Source organism: Leuresthes tenuis, unplaced genomic scaffold (assembly GCF_036924035.1).
Source record: "Leuresthes tenuis unplaced genomic scaffold, fLeuTen1.0.hap1 SCAF_2, whole genome shotgun sequence".
NCBI lineage: Eukaryota > Metazoa > Chordata > Actinopteri > Atheriniformes > Atherinopsidae > Leuresthes > Leuresthes tenuis.
Genome location: NW_027325356.1, coordinates 41,248,850 through 41,271,856, shown reverse-complemented (window position 1 = coordinate 41,271,856; position 23,007 = coordinate 41,248,850). Strand labels below are relative to the sequence as shown.

General features: G+C 39.8%; 1 protein-coding gene across 1 annotated transcript; it reads right to left on the bottom strand.

Moving 5' to 3' along the window:
* Nucleotides 1–4,289: 4,289 nt before the first annotated feature.
* On the bottom strand, nucleotides 4,290–6,477 carry fgf3 (fibroblast growth factor 3). The gene is made up of 3 exons (XM_072381300.1): nucleotides 5,878–6,477; nucleotides 4,918–5,021; nucleotides 4,290–4,793 (listed from the first exon to the last, which is right to left on the bottom strand). Exons 1-3 carry the CDS (start codon nucleotides 6,119–6,121, stop codon nucleotides 4,398–4,400), a joined length of 744 nt encoding a protein of 247 aa, XP_072237401.1. The 5' UTR covers nucleotides 6,122–6,477; the 3' UTR covers nucleotides 4,290–4,397.
* Nucleotides 6,478–23,007: the final 16,530 nt, after the last annotated feature.

Here is a 23,007-nt window from a genome sequence, read left to right as displayed (position 1 = left end):
CATAAATCCCTCAGCCAGCAGACAAATAAAACATCCAGGTAGCTCGTGGACCCCTGGACCTAAAACAACCATTCGGACTGGTGACTGATCCAAATAGACATTTGTGAGCCATGTGGATGTGTATGTCCTGTGCTGCCGCTGTCCATGGTTCTGTAAACTTTTTTTATCAAGTTGAAATAAAAGTAAGTTAAGCTGTTGCTCCTCAGTCATGCAGGGATTTGTAAGTTATGTCCGGCCATATTTTCTGTTTATGTTGCACTATAGTCATTGTGGTTTCATGTTGCATGTATGCAATGAATTATGCTGAGTGAAAGAGGTTTTAGATTTCACTGGGTGGCAGCTGCAATTCAGAGCTTAAAATGTCTCAACATTCAATACAAGCATTCCTTTGTTCCCTTGTTTATTCATAATCTAATGAAAAGCCTATGCATAGCATCTTCTTATTATACATAAAGATGGGGTAGTGATCAGAGATCAGAATTAACGTGTCATCAAAGAGCATTATTAGTGATTAAGACTTGTTTGAACTGACCCAAATAGTAACCCTCCTCTGACTCTTTGTCCATGTCTTTTTCTTTCTCTTTGAATCTTTCTTGAAGCAGATATCAAAATTAAAGTTCGGCAAAAGTTTGGAATAATTTGTTTTTAAACACAACTTTACTTTGTTTGCGCTGATTCCTGTATGCGTTTTCCACATGAATATTCTAGGGTGATAATCTTACACTGTACAACTGTTCAACAACAGCAACAACAAAACACAGTGAACTGGACATTAAACATTATTTTCAAATGTATGAATGGATCGATGTCAGACGTGTGTAGCATGTGTAAAGGAAAAGGTGCATTTGTAACCAGTGTCTGGTTCTGTAATTCCAAACTGAGGAAGGCGGATATTTCCTTTGATATTGTTGCCACAGTACAGTTGGGTGCTGTCCAGCCAGACAGCTGATACTGAACTGCATCCAGTCTGGATCCACAAAGTGCCTTGATCTGGTGAATTTTCAACATAATATGATTATTTGTGTAAAAAACTCTAACTGGTAAATAAAAAGAGAGAACTGTTGTACCTGAGGTTTTACAGCAATTGCTATTCAGAATTGGTTTATTGTTAATTTATCTGCAGTTTATCATCAAACTTTGACATCAAACTTATGTCATTATTGTCATGTTTTCTATTTATTCAGAATATTTAGTTAAATGTAGTGACCACTTTGGTTGAAATCCCTTTTTGTCCCTCTTGGTGGCTTTTGTTTGAGATAAACTGAGAACAAATTCTGAGAATTCTGCTGTGGAAAATATAGTCAATGGATGAGACGTTTTTTAGTTATCATGAACTAAATATAGTGGTTCTCTCTCCTTTTACGCTCTCATTTGAACTTATTGGATATTTTTCTGTGTTTCTTGGCTGTGAGCTGCCTGCAGAGGGCATTGAGCTGCATCACCAAGCTGAGACAACTGGATGGATATTGTCTCATGATGGTTGTACGACTTCCAGTACTTAGGGGCTATACAGCTGTCTGCCCATAGAGGTCACTATTTGCAACTATTTACAACATATCTGACCTGTAATCTACTGCTGGGAGCTGAAGCCATGTCTTTAACATCATGATATTTCTAACGTGGAGGTTTTGCCCTGAATGCCTCGTTGCTCACCAGAATGTTTTTTCTGGAAAAAACTACGAGTGCTGTTGTAAAGTAGTCAACACAGTTCCTCACTTCCTTCACTTTAGAAATATCATATTTATTTCATGTGCAAAATCATCTAATCTCATTCATTTGTTCAAATTACAAAATCACATGTTTGTGAGCAGACTGCTCATTTGACTGAGAGCTGATAAAAAACTCTCACTCATTTGGTGCTTTCTGTTGAACCAGAGAGAACACAGACATTATTCAGTCTGGGAACCATTCAATTATTTTTATGGACTTCATATGTTAGTATGATATCTTCAGTATTTCATGTAAGAGGTGAGTGCTCTTTCCAAAGTTCTTAATTGATGCATCCATTTTTACCTTCCTAAATGTTATAACAACTGTATTAATCTTTTATAAGTTGTTTATTAATGCATTTATTTTTCTATAAACCTTGAATAAATACAAATTCTAGGTTCAAATGATTGTTAATCTTTTGATTGGTGTTTAATTACATTTTCATTCTCATCTCACAGCACAGTCAATCAAAAAATGTTTTAACATATCTATACAGCACCTTCAACTACACATTTGCACACCGATAAAGATAAAATCATGCTCCAATAATTCCTTGCAAAATGAGAGTGTGCTGAAAGAGATCCTTTGTGTTACCCTCACAGACTGATGGGTTCTGAACCTATTAAATTATTCGCGTAAAAAATGCTCTCCAAGGACACCTCACCATCATCTCAGCAGATATTGGAGATACTCAGCAGATAATCTAAATGGATCTTCGTAGGGCAAATCATTCAGATGGATGTGATCAATAGAAAGAGCACATAGCAAAATATTGAGAAGATTATTGCTGCGAAATGAAACAGACGGGTTTCTGACATAGACCACAATAGGCCCTAAACTCTCTGAAGTCCTGCATTCCTGTTGAGTAATATTAGAGTCTAGTATTCATAACAAACCGTAGCAAGGTGTTACATTTTGTATGACACAGTTTCTGCTTTCAAGAGGGCAAGTCTTGTTTATCAACTGCAGCTTTTGGTCGGTGTTTCAAAAAAAAAAAAAGCCTTAAAGTCTCAGGCGGAATTGCTTCCCAGGACCCCCTTGGGAGGAGCCTTTGTCCAGTCCAGGAAGCCTCCCCTGCCTGCAGGTATAGAATGACAAGGCTTTATATGCCGCTACCTATAGATGAGAATGAGGCAGGGCAAAAACCTGACGATCAAAATGAGTCCCTGTGCTGCTTGTGATGAACTTTGGATCGATGGCTCCTGTAGTTTCTGCTTGGCTATGCTGCAGGAACAGATAGGTACGTTAACAAATGAACTGCAACAGATTATATCACATGTGGAGATGGAAAAAGAAAGGGAGCACAACTCTTAATACAATCCCCCTTCTTTCTGCCTACAACACACACACACACACACACGCAGAATCACAAAAACATATGTACTAGGTTGGTAAAAACCCACTTCCTCTGTATTTAATCTTCAATTTGAAAATCATCTATGTTGTAGATATCAGAAATTCATTAATAGACTCTAATCACATTTGACTATATCCTTAGGTTTGAATTCTGATATATTGATAGTGTGACGGCTGAAGTGAAATAAATTTCTCATCTTAGTTTTTGAGGCTGATGCATAACAAAAGATTTAGCTACTTGATTTATGAATTAAGTAAGGTAGTGAGGAACTTTGAGTCTTTAATAATCATCAAATAACCATCAGGCACAAACTATACTATTGCTTGTTTTTGGCACCTCTATTTTCAGAGTGCTGAATGAACAGAAGAGGCAAAAAAGGAACATTGTTTTCCCAGTTGAAAGAATTGGTGTAACATAAATCTTAATTTTCAATATTTCAGTTTTCCAACTTTGTCAGCAGCTGCATTATTTCTGCTTTTACTGAATGTCTGTGAAATCTGAGGTGAATAGACCAGAAAACAGTTTGAGACAGTACCATTGTGTTTATGTTGGAACCAGGCAGTGAGGGAAAAGTATTAAACAACAGCAACATTGGTAAAATGCAGAAATAGTCATATCAATAACTTACAACTGAGGCACCAAATAAATATTCATATCATTAGTAAAATATACAAGTACGTATTTCAGTTTACAGACAGTAGACTCACATTGTAAGAAAGTCACAAGAAGAAACAACAAGTCCCTGTCTCACACTGAGTTCTTTTGCTTCTTAATGTGAATCTGATAAAAAGTGCTTCGCTGTGTAAAGTCCTCTCTTCAGTCTCCATTGTGTTTGATAGCACTTCAAAGAAGCTAAATATTACGTTCTGTTTGACCAGGGAAATACTGTGACACTGCTGTACAGGCCAACTGTATTTACAAAAACAGAACCACGCTCCAAAAGATTTTTCCTCAGTGTGCAGTTAATGGGAAAGAGATTGCTTTACAAAACAGAATTTTTGTTTTTAACAAAACAAGATGAACATTTGGGGCTATTTTAATAAGTTTGGTTACAAGACAGTGGTATTTGAAGAAATGAGACATCAGTAAATAGAGGATTATACAGCAGTGAAGTATATGAAAGTCAAAGTCTCTCGAATGTGGCAGATTTATAATAGCCCTGTGTTCCCCAAACACTTTGGAGGCATCTGAGCTTTCCTTTCACTATGGATTTCATTTTCACTAATCCAGAGGACAAGATCCAAGCCATTTTCCACATCCTCCATTGCAGTCGAGCTATATGTGCCAACATCAAGGGTCCATAGTCAGACCATGAGTTTATATCCTCCCTCTAAAAGTCTGCTGAGTCCTCTAGCTGTCGACCTCGGCCTTTTCTGGCTCGATGCCGTCGTCTTCGTCGTTCCCCACGGCGACCACGGTGTTGTATGTGGTGGTGTGCACCTTCACTGTCCCTCAGTCTCCTCACCATCTCATGGTCTTTGTTGCCAAGCACTCGTGGCAAGAAGAGGGAGGCTTTGTCAGTGCTCCGGGTTTTGAAGCCTCGCCGTGGCCGCCCCTTGCCATTGATGGAAACATACCATTGCCTCTTAGCACTGGCTCGACGCTTGTTGCTGCTGCCTCCTCCTGATGGCAGAGGCTGCTCTGTAGAGTGGTGGCGGGATGCATAGGTATTGTACCCCAACTCATGGATGCGCTCCACAAATTCACACTCTTTGTTGAACACTTCCTGGGGAAAAGAGGAGCAAGAAAGAGTCAGTCACATTTGTCATCCATCCCACTGTATGACTGTGGACTTTTGTCCACAGGAGATCAGGAGGTGTGAGAAAATTATGAGATGGATATTTACTGACCGAGGCATACAGCCTTCCTTTATCATTCATGGCCAGATATCTGCCAGAGAAAAGCCCTTTTATGGCTACAACACCTACATCCACTGCTGTTATTTCCATGATACCTGCAAAGCAGAAAAAAACACATTTTACTGAAACGAAATTTACAGGCAGCAGAAATTAGAGACTCTTAGTATAAGATTTAGAATGAGTGGAAGCTCATTCCGTTTTGTTGATGTCCTGATTTATAAATGACACCATCAATGGATGAAGGTGGATACTAAAACAGTCATGATAAATGAAAAAAAAAAGTTGTTTATTAACTTTTAAGGTAAATGAAAGTTAATTTCCACTCATAACGACCATTGCTTTGCGCCTCATTTAGAATGTTTATTGGCTTTTTTAATCAGTGCTTGATTAGTCAATGTTCTATTCAGCGCTGTTGAAAAGCTCTAATAGTAGCTGTTAGATAAATACATCCGTTAAGACAGCGCCTTTGTCCCTCCTGGATGTAAATACTTTGGCTGATACACAGAGATTAACCTGCATGTCGGCAGCTTTGCGGTGACAAGATTTCACACACAGGAGCCAACAGCCTGCGGATGCTTTGCTGGGCAGCCAAGTGACAATTGATTCTGACGGATTAATCACGTCCCTTTCAATAAATAATCCAGATAGAAGATAAGTGAAAGACTTACACGACACAGTAAAAACAATGCTCAGGCTATTTTAAGCATTACTTTGAATTTTATATTTAGCCAAAAATAACTTTTTGTGTGTGCTTCTCGCTCCACCAGATAATCGATTTGAGGCCTTACCCACATTTAATACATTCTTAAAAATCCGCTATGTTAAACTTCTAATTCTAATGGACTAATACACACACATACTCAGAGATCTCTTTCAGTCAATCATGTCTGTGACAGTTGGTTTGTGTGGGCAAATATCTCTGTGTTAAGCTTAAATCAAGACAATACTCACTGAACGGGTTGTTTTCCTCCAGTGATCCATCTATTTTCCCATTCGGATGAATCTGTAAATGATATTTAGTGGCGCAGTAAAGTTTTCTGCGTCTCGGCGCTCCACCGAGGTGTTCATACACTCCTCCGCGGCCCCCGGCGTCCCTCCGCTGCCGGGGGTCGCAAGCCTGGCCGAGTGCACAGCGGGCCCGGGGACAAACGGGTTCCAATAGACTCACCAACACCAGCAGAGGTATCATCAGCATTGTGGCATGGCCAGGAAGTGACAATTGTGGCGAAAAAACTGAGAACTCCTGCCCAGCCCTCCGGGTCCCATTAACGTGTCGGGGCCCTAACGCTGGAGAGCGCCAGCCTCTGCGTACATCCGAGCCCAACGGGGCAACTCTGACAGCACAGCCGCCTCCGATTTGGGATCCTCCTCGCCTCTGTTGCTGGAAAGCCCTCCTGTGGAGCTGACTGAGAGCCTCTGCTCAGACTGAGCGCGGATATAAAAGAAGCTTGTGGCGACAATAGGCTGAACTTCGACCAATTGATACAAAGGAAAGGGGGAGGCAAAAGGTATCAGCCCTGTGTGAAGTGAGAGACAGCGGCATGGATAAAATTACATAGTGGCTGAGTGTGGAACGGCTCTCTCCTCTGAACTCCTCTGCTGAAATATCCTAAAAGAGCAATTAGACATTCCAAATTATACAGGCGGTCAGAGCCTGCCACAGCCACCACAGCAGGTGAAGAAGGCTGTTGTTGGAACCTCTCTACATCCTTAAGAGATAAAAAAAAAAAATCACAGTTGTTTTCTGACACCTACATAAGAACAGGTCCTGGCTTCATTTTCCCACATCAGAAGATTCCATCTCTGAGACAGATTTCTGAAAATTCTGAAATCTAGAAGAAGATTTTGTAGGTAAGAATGCTCACCTGCATCTGTCATACAATATAAATGCTTTCATCCTCCTCTAACATTGAACATGTGCTTGTCAGTCATACAGAATAAAACCATAAGGACAGGATGAGGTGAGCTGGCATGCAGCTCCTGTAAAGAGATCCACAAAGAGCTTCCAGAGGTGGGGGGGGCATATGATTTAGAATCATATGTGGCCTCTTCTTTCAGCATTTAAAAGTTTGTAATCTCCTTTGTTCTGAAGTATTTGTAGCCTTGGCTCCTCCTGACCTGTTAGCTTCGCTCACCAGTGCCAACTATTGTTTCTGTTGAGGTAAGACAAATTAATGTTGTGTCACAGGGTTCCCTCCATGTGCTCCTCACACACAACCTCTTCGCTGAGCATTATTCTTTATCCTTCACCAATGGATTGTCCCAGACTTTTTCCATCCTAATGCCCCAGCTCTGGCTAGGCAGCAGCCGGTGGGCGGAAGAGCAGCAGGCTAAATGACTACTGCCTAAATTGCTTCCATCTTGGTCACATTATGGTTTGCATTCTGGTAATTAGCACCATCATCTACAAATCTCTCTGCCCTTTGGCGTTGCTCCACTGCTGTTATGAAGGCCTCTGCTGAGAATCCCCCAGAGAGTAGACGGTTAATTTGTCTTTCCCTCCCATACATCACCCAGTTAGCTGCCTCTGTCACTTTATTTACCCCGATGATCAGAAAAAGGCAGCACTTTTAATTACAAATGTGCCTTATGCCTCCAATACCCCTCACAAGTCAGACGACATACCAAAACATCAGCCAGGCCGTGTGTATCAGAGGTTGTTCTGGTGGCCATTTCTAAGTGAGATGCTCTTGATGTGGTTAAATGCTGAAAGAGGGAGGAACCTCAGATGTGGTGTGCTGTTTCTCTCAGAAACTATTTTAATTATGCTCCCCTCCACGCCGCCCACAAAGCATCCCAGCAATAAGCAGGGAAAATGCTCTCAATTTAGTACACACTCACATGCACATCATCCTCTTCACATCAGAGGTGGCATCTTTTTAAGTCTTTTTTTTTTTTAAATTTAGTTACTGCAGAACGAAACAGAAGTTTTAGGACAAAGCCACATCTTGTATCCAGGTGTATTGAGACAGGATTGGCTCTCTTGCTACATTGACAAACACCATAAAATAGCTATAGTGTTCCCAACTCATTGCACTAGTCCAAGCTTTTCTCAGTGGGTTGATTCAAAGAGTGATTTTCAAAGTTTTCAACAGACCTTTAGGCTATTTGCATAAGAAACACCATGTGACCAAATCATAGTTGTGTGGTATAAGGCTTTCATGAGTCTAAAGTGCTGGGACACACCAGGGGCAAATGTAAAGCCTGACAGGCAGGAAATAATTATACAAAATACAGACCTGCTCTGAACAGGACCTGAGTTCTGCAGCCAGAGCTGTGGTGACCTGATTAGAAGTTTAGAAAGCTCAAATCAGAATGCCACTGACCCAAACCTTTAGGAGACAATGGAAGCAACATACTTAGTTATTATTATCAAGCAGACACGTTAAGATGACTAGCGGTATAAAACAATAATAAAATGGTATATATAAGTATTAACTAAGTCATAAAATGTGCATGTATTTCTGAGAGATGAACTGATGATCTCAGTGAATCTCAGCTATAAGTGTCCTGTGTCGTTCCTATTTGGTCACATAGATACTTTTGGGAGGAACATTTAGGGTTTTGAACTCCAAACAATGGTCTTTAACCATTCTCTAACCGGGTGGCTTTAAAGCCTAAAGGTAATTAAACAGTGATCATAAATAAGAATGATACAGAATAAAGAAAATGGAATATTATCTTACACTGGAGTTACAAGAATTAGAGTATGGAACCATAGTATCCATTCATTTTCTCTGTGTTTTATACCACTGACACTCCTCCAATCTCTACATGTGGAATTGTTCATTGGTGTATTTGGCATGCATTCATGCATATATAGACACACAAGCTTTCATGTTTGCTGGAGCATTTGCTGAGATATGTTGAGATTATACATAAATGTGGTTTCAATAAACAAAATCACTATGTTGTTGTTTGTCAACTGGATGTCAAAGTCTTCTGAAACAATACTTATTGGATAGGAATAACTCTTACATTGTCAACCTGCCTACTATAGCGTTGTCACCCACTGTGATTATGACGCTTGCTCATTCAGTCACACATACTTCTTCAGTAAACATTCTAATATATATATATAATAGAGACCCCTGGACAGTAAAACAGAACCCTTTCTGTTGGACCAAGTTAAACCCCTAGAAAACTTCTAATGTACAGACAGCTAAGGTCAGAAGAGAGTCTAAGGTAGGACACAGGGTAAAGCTCTCAAGAATATCTTAAATATGTTTTACAAATTTGTCTTTGTTATTGGATTTCTGCTCACTTTTGAATTAAGGGAACTTTACATGCAGTCAAACAGAAAAAATCACATTGTTCTCAGCCAGAGAGTAAGAGAGGAGGGTTGGAGCAGCTGTTTGATACCTCAGCTTGGGTACCGACTTCACAACCTTTTCTGAATTGTTTGGCAGAGACAAATCAACTGTGTTTGGGGGCTTTGTCCTGCTATCTTCACAATACAAAGTTGACTAATTGGCCCTTCAATGTGGCCAGGGAGCCATTCGACTTCACATTACACTGCACACTCGCATTCCTGACCACCTCCCAATGTGACTGGAGAGATCAGATCCAAGCAGTCCTCAGTGCATTTTGGGAGCATTCGCACCAGTGTTTAGAAAAAAAAACAAGACAATGAGCTGTGCTTTTGCATCAGGAGTAAAGTTCAGCCAATTCTTAATTATTTACTTAACTGAAATATTCACAAGCATTTCTTTGCCACTACACACTTGACAAATGAATCCAAATCTAACCACAAGAAGTGCTCTGACACAAAACCAAAAAGCATACATTTTAACTTTCCCCTTTTCTCTCCTTAGGCCACGAATGAAAGCAAGGATTTCAGGCTCCTTTTTTAATTGACCTCCCCAAAATTCCCCCCCTTGCCACCACCTCCCAAAAACCCTCTTGGCACAAAAGGATTTCTTTTCTGCAATAATACAAAGGTTATTAGCCAGGTCCTTTTCTTGCCCCCCCCCACCCTCCTCTTTAATGGAGGGAAAAGGAGGTACCAGTAATCCAGAGCAAATCAAAATGACCTTTGAACCCTTTCTGCTGTACTTTTTCTCATGGACAGATTTCTTTGGTGAGGCGGTGATCAGAGGGCTGAATCCAGCCGCTGCCTCTCGTCTCCTGACAAATCGCTGCTGAGCCTCTTTTGTCCCCACGACTTTGATCTCACCTGCTTGTCAGGCGCTTCAGAAAGAAGTCTAGTACAGTTCCAGCACACAGCAAACAAATTGGCAACTATTTTTCTCTGCTTCCCTCCTTCTCCCTTTCTTTTATTTTAACCCACCCTGGTTAAATTTCTAATAAGAACACGTGGGTTTGCTTGTGTACACTTTCAAAAGCTTTCAATCAGAACTGAAAGTCAAAGTTTGAAATACTTCTCCAAGGCAATATGATACTTAAGGAACCTTTCTCATTTTCATTGATTTTATCCAAATGATTATCGTTTCAGACACATGTAAAAAGAATAAGGCAAATAAAAAGAGCAATTATGTAAAAAGAATATGTGGTAGAAATGAATCTGGATTAGATGTTTAACAAACTTTTTACAAGAGTCAAACATATTTTTCACTTAGAGGCTGGATCTGTGCATCATGCTCACAGTTTTATTTGTCCTATCTATGTTTCACTAGATTGAGGTCAAAATAACATACAAAACTTCCTGCTGTCTTGATAAAACACAGATTAAGCTTGATGGCATTTGAGTTTTAATTGAATGTTATCCACAACCATTTCGTTTTCTATGTAGAAACAACTTAATAAGGACATTTTGGGGGGAAATTGTTCACTTCCCAAACACTCCATAATGAACAATTTTCATTGGCAGCATATTTTATTTGTTTCTTTCATCATCATTCACAAAAGGTTTGATGAAAGTTTATCGTAAAGCAATTCAAAGCTGTCAGAGAACCACTGTGGCCTCATCTCAATGCCAACAATGAAAAAAAGAAAGGGTTCGCTGCTTAAAGCACTCTTTCCCTAACACTTAACCACAAGTCTTATTGGCCTAAAATTTTAAATAGTTGTTATCAACCAGTTAACTGTTTTAAACATCTCCCTTTAAGTAAGGAGATAGGATGCAACCTCAGAACAATGCATGACATACAGCTTTATGTTGTGTCATTGTGTATTCAACAAAATCTAACTCAAAATGCAGCAGCAGTGTGTGAAAAACGTCCATTCAACAGCTTGTAGAACCACCTTAAGCCACAATAACTTTAAGTAATCATTTTCTGTATTTAGTGACATTGTGGAGGAATTTAGAACCACTCATCTTTACAGCATTACTTCAGTTTTTTGAGTTGCACAGGTATATGTTTATGCACAGCTCTTTTAAGGTCCCACACCACATTTCAATGAAGGTGAAGTCGGGACTTTGACTAGACTATATCAATATAATAACGTCCCTCATCCCTCTACCACAATGTTTGACAGTAACTATGAGGCATTCATGCCTTTGGTTTCCTCCAAACGTGCTGCTGAGCATTATGACCAAACATCTCCACTTTGGTCTGGTCTGTCCAAAGGACATTGTTCCAGAAGTCTTGTGCTTTGTTCAGATGCAGCTTTGCAAACCTAAGCTGTGCTGCCATGTTCTTTTTAGAGAGAAGAGGCTTTCTCCTGCAGCCCTTCCAAACAAGCCATCCTTGTTCAGTCTTTTTCTAATTGTGCTGTCGTGACCTTTAACCTTTAACATGCTAACTGAGGCCTGGAGAGTCTGAGATGTAGCTCTTGTTTTTTTTTACAGTTTCTCCGAACATTATACAGCCTGATATTAGGGTGAACTTGCTGGGACGTCCACTCCTGGGAAGATTGTCAACTGTGTTGAACATTGATGGACTCCAAATAGTTTGGAAATGGCCTTATAACCCTTCCCAGATTGCTGGGCAGCAACAATTGCTTCTCTAATATCATTGCTGATGTCTTTCCTCCTTTGCATTGTGTCAACAAAAACCTGAATGCGCTAGAACTGCGGACTGACAAAACTCCTACTTTTATAGAGGTGCTTGACGATGAAAACTAACCCATTCAGATCTAAGACTTCATTTGAATCAGCCTTATAAAACCTCAGGGCTTTTCTGGTAAAATGTCAACTGTCCACCAAAACATTTTACTTCTCAGACACTGAAGAAACTAGAAAAATTTGAGAGATTAAAAATGCTGTTCTTTGTTTTTTTTATATATATATAATTACTGACTATAATCTCATGTCTATGAGAATTGAAATAGTTTGAGTCTTAGAAATGCTGAAACAATGTGGACATAGCACCAGGCTTAAAAAATAAAATGACTCATATTGATTCAGGTCATAATAGGTTAATCGGGTTGATCAAATAATCAAATAACTAGATTTAATGTGCAACACCTTGCTACTATTTTCCCTCTTAATTATTATATCAGCAATGTTTAGTTTTACACACATTTTTGCTAGGTTTTGTAATGAATATATCATGTGTTCTTCCTCTGTGGCTGTATTTATCTCAGTTTTTATTAATTTATCTTTATTTATTTATCTTAATTAATCTTATACACCCCTTTACACTACAAATTCCTGCTTGTACCATGCACAGTTGCAGGATTATGCAGAGAAATCTGCAGAAAATCGATAAGTAGATAGAGCGATATGTTGTTTTTTCTTTACAGACCTGGCAAATCTATATTTGTAGTTTTTAAAGGGTTAGCCTTTTTATCTTCTTCATTTTTTGTAACTCTGAGGTTCTGTGTCTATCCAAAAATTAATGTTGACTATTTTTAACATGGTGTTCTATTCAAATTCACTTCACTGCTATTTATATCACAACACTTCATCTGAGGGCACTTCATTTGTAAGATAATGTTACGACATTATGGACAAACCCCTGATTATGAAGCCTTTGCAGTTTCCCCTATTATAAAGTAAGTGCTGCTGTTAGCCTACCCTCACTGGGAATAATCTAAACAAACCAGGTTCTTGTAAAAAGTACACCTTTTAGTGAACATGTGGCATTGCTCATGAAGGGCCATTATACAAGACACCTCTGAAGAACTTCTACAAAGAGTCTTGACTTCCTTTGACTGATCAGTTTCTTTTTTTAAGTTTCACTGCTTGATTTTTCAGTTTTCAGAAAAAAACTCTTTTATGGATAAGTATACTACAAAGCAGTCCCATTAACCAGGTCTGAGACAAGTCAATACAGAGACGGTACAGGCACTAAGACTTAAAATGGTACCAAACACCAGTTTTAGGTTTAATGACATCGTATATACGTACTTACATCTCTTATAACATCATCAGTCAGTCAGATTGTTAAATGGTAACCTTTGTCAAAGACCAAATTCACTGACCCAATTAAAACCATACTTGGTTGCTACATAGGATTAAGCCCCCATCACTGCTGTGGTAGTTGTAAAATTGTTAACATAGTAAACATATCTACTCTGCATTGGGATGTTAGCATTTTCAATGTGGGGTATGTTGGTATAGTGATATTTCTGTCATATGCATCAAATCAAAGGATCATCTTCATTAGAATATGGAGGAGAAAGACAAACAGTGGGGATTGTCTATGTCTCCTATGTTTTCGTTGTGATATAAATTGGTTCACATGCAGAATAGAGGAAATGTGAATGAACTGACAAATGCCACATAAATGGAGAGAAAGGGCTGAGGAAGCAGTTGTTTTCTCTTTTCAAAGAAACTATATTTCTTCAGAAGATGGATTAGAAAACAAATCTGAGTAAAGTTTTTGTCCTTTCTCTTTCTTACATGCTTTCTCTTTCTTGCTACTCTCCCACTGTCACTCTTTGTCTCTCATTCACTCGCTCTGCCACTGTAACCAGATAGGTCTGTCCTATACTCCTACAGCTCTTTGATTGTTAGCTGCAGGTTTCAGATACCTGCAGAGCGGCTGCACCTTCCAACAGGCAAATGATTGTGGAAGGATGAAACTTTAGAGGCCATCAATGGCTGTGACACACACACATGTATACACACATACACACACACAAACACAGGACACTCACACATAGTTAAGCGCACACCAACACACTTAAAAAGCATCCCCACAAATTCACACAATTATCAATAAAACCTACATTTACATCCAAGTGACACACAACTAGACCTATACACACGTTACAGTTGTCAGTGTGTGAGTTCTGAGGCGTGTGACAATCACTGTAGAAAACAACATGCTGTTTAAGAGGCAGTTTCTGAAGTTTCCTTCGTAGAAAGAACAATACATTAGTTTAATCTATTATTGTAACAGTTTGTCGATGTCGAAGATAAGAAACAAGTAACATTGGGATATACGGTATTACATGGAAATTCTACTTTATTACTATTGTTTTTCCAAACATTTCCATACACTGCATTCACTTTTAACAGGGTTTAAATTCACTTCAGGTGACTGACATGAGAAGTGGCACCACAGCTCATTTTCTTATTGGAAACACTGTCAAAAGACTAAATGCATTCGCAATTCATATTTGTCCATGTGTAGGTTTAGCAGAATAATTAAAATGTTTTAAAGGGTATTCTAGTCCAAATAGATTTTAGAATAGTAGACACATGTATACATATATACACATAAAATTGATACTTAAAGTTTTTTTTTAATTGATAAAAGGCTTTTGTATCATTCTATAATATCCAGATTGAAGGTGTCATTGTATTTGTTTCAGGCTGAAAGCCTTAGATAGAGATAAATCAGGCATGTAAATTATAATTATCAGTCACACACGTAATATTTTTGTATTTTTACAAGTAAGTAATAAGTGACTTTGTCTTGTTTGATGACAATGTAATTCTACATTCTTGTTAGACCAGTATGCTCAGATCAAATGCCAACACATGAAAACAGCGACCTGCACCCTACATGTCTTTTCCTCAGTATGTGCCAACAGTGGGAGCATTTGATGGACGGGTGGAAGCTCCCTCCAGCTGACAGTGATGAAGTACCTGCTGGAAGAAGCTCATTTGAAACTGAATGTCATTTAATTTCCCTGCCTGCCCCTTGACCATTTACAAACCTTGGGTACTCCACAGGGGACGCTGCGTGAAAAAGCATTGGCTGAGGGAGGAGAAGATGGATGAGGCAGTTTTCTATTAAAGTTTTTTAGTTGCAAGAGATTCATGCTGTCAGTGCAGGTGAGTCGAAATGAATTAGTCCTGTCATACATTTATTTATGAATCAAATGAGCTGATGGATGACAGCTCAACTAATTCACTTGAATAAGAAGAACAATGTGTTTTCTATTAGCTTTGCTTGACACCTTTATTGCAGGCTCACTGCCTATCAGAGTGACCTTTCTATCACTCACTAAGCTAGCTGACCAGATGACAGTCATCTGTCTTGAAGCTGCTTGAGTAAGTGATCTGTTTGCTTTTGTCTTTCAGCAGACATGCTGCAGCTATGCTAATGCCTCTCTAAGGCCTCTCCATGACAGGCAATATGCCAAAGCTTTTATTTCACCTGCATACAATTGCTGACTAATACCCTGAATAATCTTCTTGCCACGATTCACAACATTGTGACACTCTTAAAGCAGCTAGAACTGGATAGAACCCCCCTCACCCAAAAAAAACAACAAAAAAAAAGACTTATTAAACTTAAATCTGAAAATAGTGTTACAATAGAAAGGTTGTCAAGGCAGTGGTGAATCTACAGTGAACTATCGGCTGGAGCTGCATTTTTACGTAACTTTTTGGTATTTCAGCTTAATAGTCAGCTGTCCACCTACAACTCTACAGTTCTAGGAATGGGGGTGGAGGAGAACAGGTTAAGAAAGAGGTACTGAAGGGAGTTTGAGGCTAGTCGAGGTTGAGGGGGATTGAAAGAAGCTGGGCGGAGAGGGAGGAACAATGAGTCTGCAGAAAGGAGGGAGTCTGCAGTATGGGAGAGAAGGAACTGTTCGCTCACAGCATCGGAGCAGTGTTTTATGTTCTTTGGACTGAAGTTGTTAATAGCGGCATGATGATTTTTTTTTCAATTGGAGCATTTGAATTTAATTAGGATAAATGCTTTCTAAAGAGAAATATGGAGTTGCACATATAAAATACACATTTTCTTGCAATTTCTATTTTTGTTTTTTGCAATGATAATTATACTTCAAATGAGCTTCCCTGCTTGGACATTTCCAGAATCTTCCCCTTGCTCAAACACATCAAACAAGCGAGTGATGAAAGAGATCAGTGAAACAAGTTATCAAGTTGACTTTACTAAGATTGGGGGCCATTGTGGTATGTAATGACACTTGAAGTGAGGTTACCTGGTGAAGCGATCAGAGTAGATTGGAGGATGCTAAAATAAAGCCAAGAAAAAAACACACACACATAAATGTTGAGGGTCACTATGTAATTCTATCATGTTCACATTAGGCATTCAAAACAACCAGTACATGCCGCTGAAAATGTAGGTGGGTCTGTCTTGTGGGACCCAGGACACACCACACTTCTTCATGGCCCTTTCTGCACAGCCTAAGTGTACAAATTACAATATATATGCTCACGATGTTCACTTCTCTTTCAGCAAGTCACAGTATGGGCACCCACCCACACTGAATGTAAACCCCAAAGACTAAGAGGATGTGATTCGCTTGCTGTTTCCAATCTGAGCCGACAAACAACAAACTCACATGAGTGACCGGTGCCCTGACATGATAAAGTATCCCAGATATTTCCAGTATAAAGTGCATTTGGTGAAAGAAAACATGTCTAATTACGTCTAATTTAAACAGCATGGAATTATTCTTCACATGTTTTACTTAGTTTATCTTTTAAAGTAGCCACCTTTAATCATTTCACCATTTAATCAGGCAATTGGCTTATACTTGCTCATGAAGATAAGCAGTAAGGGAGAACACTGGAAGGTCTTTCACACAAATTAAAGAGCTAAATGAGAAAATGTTTTTGAGCTAGATGTGGATTTTCATCCACCTTACACCACAAAAGCTGTTCTCATAGGGAAATGCCAGAATTTGTCAATGTGGGCCCTGTTTTCCCATGGGTAAAACTGTGACTGAACAAAAAAATCTTTGCACCCTGTAGTTTAGACCAAAGGCAGAAGGAGCAGCTGGGACCTGCTGGGATAAAGTGTAAAAGGTTGAAAAACACTTTTTTTCTGTTTATCCATATGAGATTGACTGCTGTTCTACCACACACACTGAAGGAAAACACTTGATGATGTCTATGTGTGTTTTTGGTGAACATGGTGCATGAGGATCACAGAGATTTGTCAGCAGACAAAAGCCGCACATCTTAATGAGGTCTACATATATGGTGCAGCATGGTGGGCTGTCTAATAAAAAGCAGACCAATGCGTGTACATGTGTGTGTGTGTGTGCGCGTACATGTGTGTTTGTGTTTGAGTGAATTGCATACCTCATGGAGGAGGTGTGACACTATAATGCTTCTCATTCCCCAATAAACACATGGCACTTCCTGTTTCCAGACTTCATACCAACAGGAAGCATTGAGGAGGAGTTGCTCATGTTGTACTGATGATTTAAGGACCATTAGTGTGCATCAGTCCACTGCCTGTGTTAGGAATACAATTCTAAAATGAAAAAATACACTGGTGCATGAACATTCATAAACCAGGAATGAATAACCCAAACAAAATGTTGTAGTTTTTTTTCTTTGGACTGGGTCATGATAGCTTGCAAGATGGTCACATTGGCCATTTAGTTAAATAAACAGTGACGGAGTAAAAAAGGTGATGGTGTAAGAAAAAAAGTGTGAAACCTCTGAAAGAATCAGGTGGAAATATCAAAGCATGGATGTTCTAACTAAACTAAACTTTAATCAATTTCTACCCAGTTTCCCGAGCAGACCATAGTTTCTCTACGATGCTCTCCATCACGTTTGTTGACAGTTATTTTCTTTTTCTAGGCTTACCCCTGTTGTGTCCCCTAACTTTACTGTATGTGGTATGATGTGTTCACATGTAGCGATTGGTAAACGCATATCAAACTGCAGATCTGCCTCTAAGCTGAGCCACTTGCGACCTCCAACATTTGTCCACCATGTGAGAATTATGTTTAAACCTCTGTAGCAGGAGCTTTGCTTAAGTTCACTCTACAAGAACTCTGGGACACTTTTGCCAGCAATTTATCAACAGAGGCCTTCTGCCTTTAAAACCCAAACTAGGAGTTGCTTTACAGGACAGCAGCATGATGGTAATTTTTTTTCCTCTTGTCTTTGACTCTAGAAACCACAAATACTGTCATCGATGTTTGAGCATCACTCAACTTCCTCCATGAGCTTTTTTTTCTAAGTCTGTTACAGTAAGAGGATGCTAATTCATTCAATTCAATTCAGTTTTATTTATACAGCGCCAAATTACAACAAATGTCATATCCAGGCACTAAAATAATATAATCCAATTCAAGCCAATTGGAGTTCAATTCATTGGAATCATAATCCAATCAAATTCAATTAATCAATTTCAAAATTAATCAAATCCATCCATCCATTTGCTGTACCCTCTTAATCCGTCAGTTGGGTCGCGGGGGGGCTGGAGCCGAGCCCAGCGGTCGTCGGACGAGAGGACCCTGGACAGGTCGACAGTCCATCACAGGGCTACACAGAGACCAACGAGACAAACAATCACACGTACGCTCACATTCACTCCTAAGGACAATTCAAGAGTCACCGATTAACCCAACATGCATGCTTTTGGATGTTAGGAGGAAGTCGGAAAAAAAAAAGAAACTTGTCTTCAGTCCAATCTCCCGTCCTGAGCGTGCCTGTAGCGACTGTGGAAAGGAACGACTCCCTTTTAACAGGAATCGACCTCTGGCAGAACCAGACTCAGGAATGGTGGCCAGCTGGGATTTAAGAAGACAGAAAAGAGGGGGAAAAACACCAAAACACCATTCAAAGGATACCTGTTGGAACAGGGAAATACAAGTTAATGACAACAATAATGTCACATGTACATAATATAATTTGAGAAATTAAACAGGGGGAAAAAGAGAGCAAAATGTGGAAAAGTGTGACATAGGAAGTCCGCCAGCAGTCTAAGCCTATAGCAGCATAACTATGGGATGTTTCTGGATCACGTGAGCCATCCCTAACTATAAGCTTTATCAAAAAGGAAAGTTTTAAGCCTAATCTTAAAAGTGGAAAGGGTGTCTGCTTCCCGGACATTTACTGGCAGCTTATTCCACAAGAGAGGGGCCTGATAACTGAAGGCTCTGCCTCCCATTCTACTTTTAGAAACTCTGGGAACAACAAGTAAACCTGCAGTTTGGGAGCGAAGTGCTCTGTTAGGAAGATATCTTACAATGAGATCTTTAAGATATGATGGAGCTCGGTCATTAAGAGCTTTATATGTGAGAAGAAGAATCTTAAATCTTATTCTGAATTTAACAGGGAGCTAATGAAGAGAAGCTAAAACTGGAGAAACATGATCTCTCCTGTTAGCTCTCATCAGAACTTTGGCTGCAGCATTTTGGATCAGCTGGAGGCTTTTCAAAGAATTTGTGAGATAGCCCAATAATAAGGAATTACAGTAGTCCAATCCTGAAGTAACAAATGCATGAACTAGTTTCTCTGCATCACCCTGAGACAGGATGTTCCTGATTTTAGCAATATTACGAAGGTGAAAGAAGGCAGTCCTAGAAACCAGTTTTATATTTGCGTCAAATGATAAATTCTGGTCAAAAATAACTCCAAGGTTCCTCACTGTAATACAAGAAGCCAAGGAAATACCATCTAGAGTATCTATATAGCTAGATAATTTCTCCCTGAGGCGCTCAGGTCCTAAGATAATGACTTCAGTTTTGTCTGAATTTAAAAGCAGACAGTTCTGAGTCATCCAGGTCTTTATGTCTTTAAGACAGGCTTGTAGTCTGACCAACCTATTGGTTTCATCTGGTTTCATAGAGAAGTACAGCTGAGTATCATCAGCATAACAATGGAAATTTATACCATGCTGCCTAATATTGTTACCTAATGGAAGCATGTATAAAGTAAAAATAATCGGTCCAAGCACAGAACCCTGTGGAACTCCATGGTTACATGCTGCCATTCCGACATCTCGCCATTCCGACATTGGCCTCCAATTGTCGGAATGGCGTCACTTTTTACTAAATGTCCCGCCATTCCGACACTTTTTTCCTCCTATGGTCGGAATGGCGGTATGTTTTTTTTTTTTTTTAACATACCGCCATTCCGACAGTGCCTTTTAACAGCCTATTTTTTACCCAAAACATTTTACACTAATGAAGGCTGATATGCCGGCGCGCGTATTTGCGCCGGCATATCAGCCTTGCAAACAAACTTTAATAATCTATTATCAAAATACCCTGAAATGTCAAATATAAAAATACAGATATTAATGTAACTCTGGCGAGACTGAAACTGATTAAGCAGAAATACATTGTCAGTGAGCTGTCACAGCAGCCAGCTGGAGCGGAGCTCTCCACAGAGCCCATGCGTCTTTTGCACGCTGTCATCATATGCAAAAGTCATAATTGCAATTACAGATATCACGGCTACTGCACAGGACACAGTTGCGAGCACTCTGCCTTGCCTTGCCAATAGGAGAAGAGAGAAATGACAGCATAGAACGTATAAAACACAACAAAATGCAGTAAAAACGTTTATTCATGTTATTCACGTGATTTATGAGTACTCGCTCCAATTATGGGAAGCGCGGATGGGCTTTGCGCATTTGGCACAAACACACAGCCGTTGCAAGGCTTTATACAGCCTGTTGATATCTTAAGGACCTAACTGGTCACACCTGGGAGTAAATGTCATGTAGAGATTGTTTTTACATGTAAGGGGAGCTGAATATATAGCTTTCATCCACAAACCAACGTGGGAGAGCCCGAAGACGCATGTGCCAGACGCACATAGGCATGCGTAAAACCAATTTTGACCACTTCATGCTGTTTGTTTGCTTTCTTTTAGTTAACTTTCATTTCTTTTGGATTCTTGTGCGTATTATGGAGCAGTTTCGGTCCATATTTGTAAGCCTTTTTTTTCACTGTCTGCTTCTCCTCCTCCAGTTGCCGAGACTTTGTGTTTTTAATAACGCTTATCTGTAAACATGTGTTAAACATTTAAATTGCATGAACAGAAAGAAGGGACTCACCTGGGACGTTTGAATGTCGGAATAGCAGGATGTCGGAATAGCGGGATGTCGGAATGGCGGGATTTCGGAATGGGTGTTGCCACCCGAACTCCATGACTTACTTGGGTGTGTGAAACAGATTCTTCATTTACTCGAACAAATTTGAAATCTATCAGATAAATATGACTTAAACCAGCCTAATGCAGTTTCTTTTAATCCCAATAACATGTTCAAGTCTCTGTAACAGAATGCTGTGATTGACCGTTTCAAATCTAATTAGCTAAGCTAAAACTGTGCAGTAGTTTCTCTTCTATTCTTGCAGGGAGAGGAGATAGGAGAGTGCACAAATATCCATCGGCAGGTAACCCTACCTATCCCTGAGGAGGGAGCTCTGCTCCTCCCTTGTCCAAGAACCACACACTAACTCCTCCATTAGCTGCAGTAATAGTCCTCCAGCACCGCTCAAGCTATTTGTTGGCCCTTTTGTTATGATACCTACTTAAAATATCAAAGCGGGCAGAGCCTTCAATGAGACATCTGAAAACTGAGAAACACTGGTTTTATGTGTCAATGTAGCACCCCCCCCCCCCCCCCCCCCCCCCCCCCCACCAGTCATTCATGCTCTGCTATCCGTCTCCCTTCTCTATCTGCTTTACCACTGCTTGCTTGCTCTTTGCAGGTATCCGCAGTTGCGAAACGGATAGAGTAAAGGAGTAAAGCAGGCTTAGGGTGGGACATGAATGGCTGACACGGTTGGGATAAGAACAATAAGTGGAGTCAGAAACTCAAAGGGTCTAAATAGAAGGAACCAGGTCATAGGCATTGCCATGTTTTTTTGTGAGTGTGTGGGGAGGGTGGGTGTATATGTGTGTGTTGAGGTTAATTTCTGCTCTCACAGAGCAGCTATGTGCCAGATCTTCCTGGCTACTTCCTCTGCAAGCCATTAGACTGACCAGACACAGCCTACCTAAACTGCCCTGTGTGGATTGATGCATGAATTTGTGTGTGGGGTGTGTGGTCTTTCGTGTGTGTGTGAATAGAGGGAAGACTATTAAAGACATGAGGTTACTGAAAATACCAAGATAGTCTATTTAGTTGGAAACTTTAGTTTCAAAATGCAACGTGTGCGTGTGTATGTCAGTCATCACTCCAGTCTTTTCTCTACTTCCTGTGAAGTTATGTTCATCCACTGGGCCACATAAGTACTGCATAACTCTTCCCTTCATCATAATTCATATCTATTCAAATGTTTGTTTTTATAAACAGTTGTTAATCATTGTGCTTTTGTAGCAAGTAGCATGCATGAATTTTCTTGTGTTTATACTATCATTGTACCCATGATCACTTTGTCTGCTTTAGTCTAAAATTACTTTACGGCATGTCAAAAGCTGCTTTCACATTCTCAGGATTCTGAGATGTAGAGATGCTGTGCAGTTGTAGTATGTGAGAACGCAAATGCAACTTTTGCGCTGGACTTCTTGTGGATATTTTCTATTTAGCTCTCTGGTAGAATTGTTCTGCTGACCTGCATGCTGCTCTCTGCTCTCTCCTCATTATTGTGAATACGAAAAGATATATGTAGAACTCCTATCAACACAATAAGAAGCCTCATCTGTTATTTTCAATTTTTAGGAAAGAGAATTTCCACAGCCATATTTCTGTATCAAATGCAGCCTTCAACACACTCTGGATAATTGTATCCCCACACCCCCCTCTCCCATTTCTAGCAGGGAGAACGTATCTTCAGCAGAAAGCATCCTGCTGGGATGTCCTTGTGTATATAGCAGCTGCGGAAAAAAGACTGGATTGAATTGTCTGCACTTTCTCCTAAAAAGTCTCCTGCGTTCATATGAGCCATAACAGCCAGTGTGGTACCTTTCTGACTTCCAAGAAGAGCAAATAGTTCCAACACAAATCTGCTTCTGCAGAACTATTAAATATTATAGAGGACCTGCTTAAGACATCTTGACAGCAAAAACAAAGAAAAAAAACACTTTAGCGTGTAAGGCTAAAC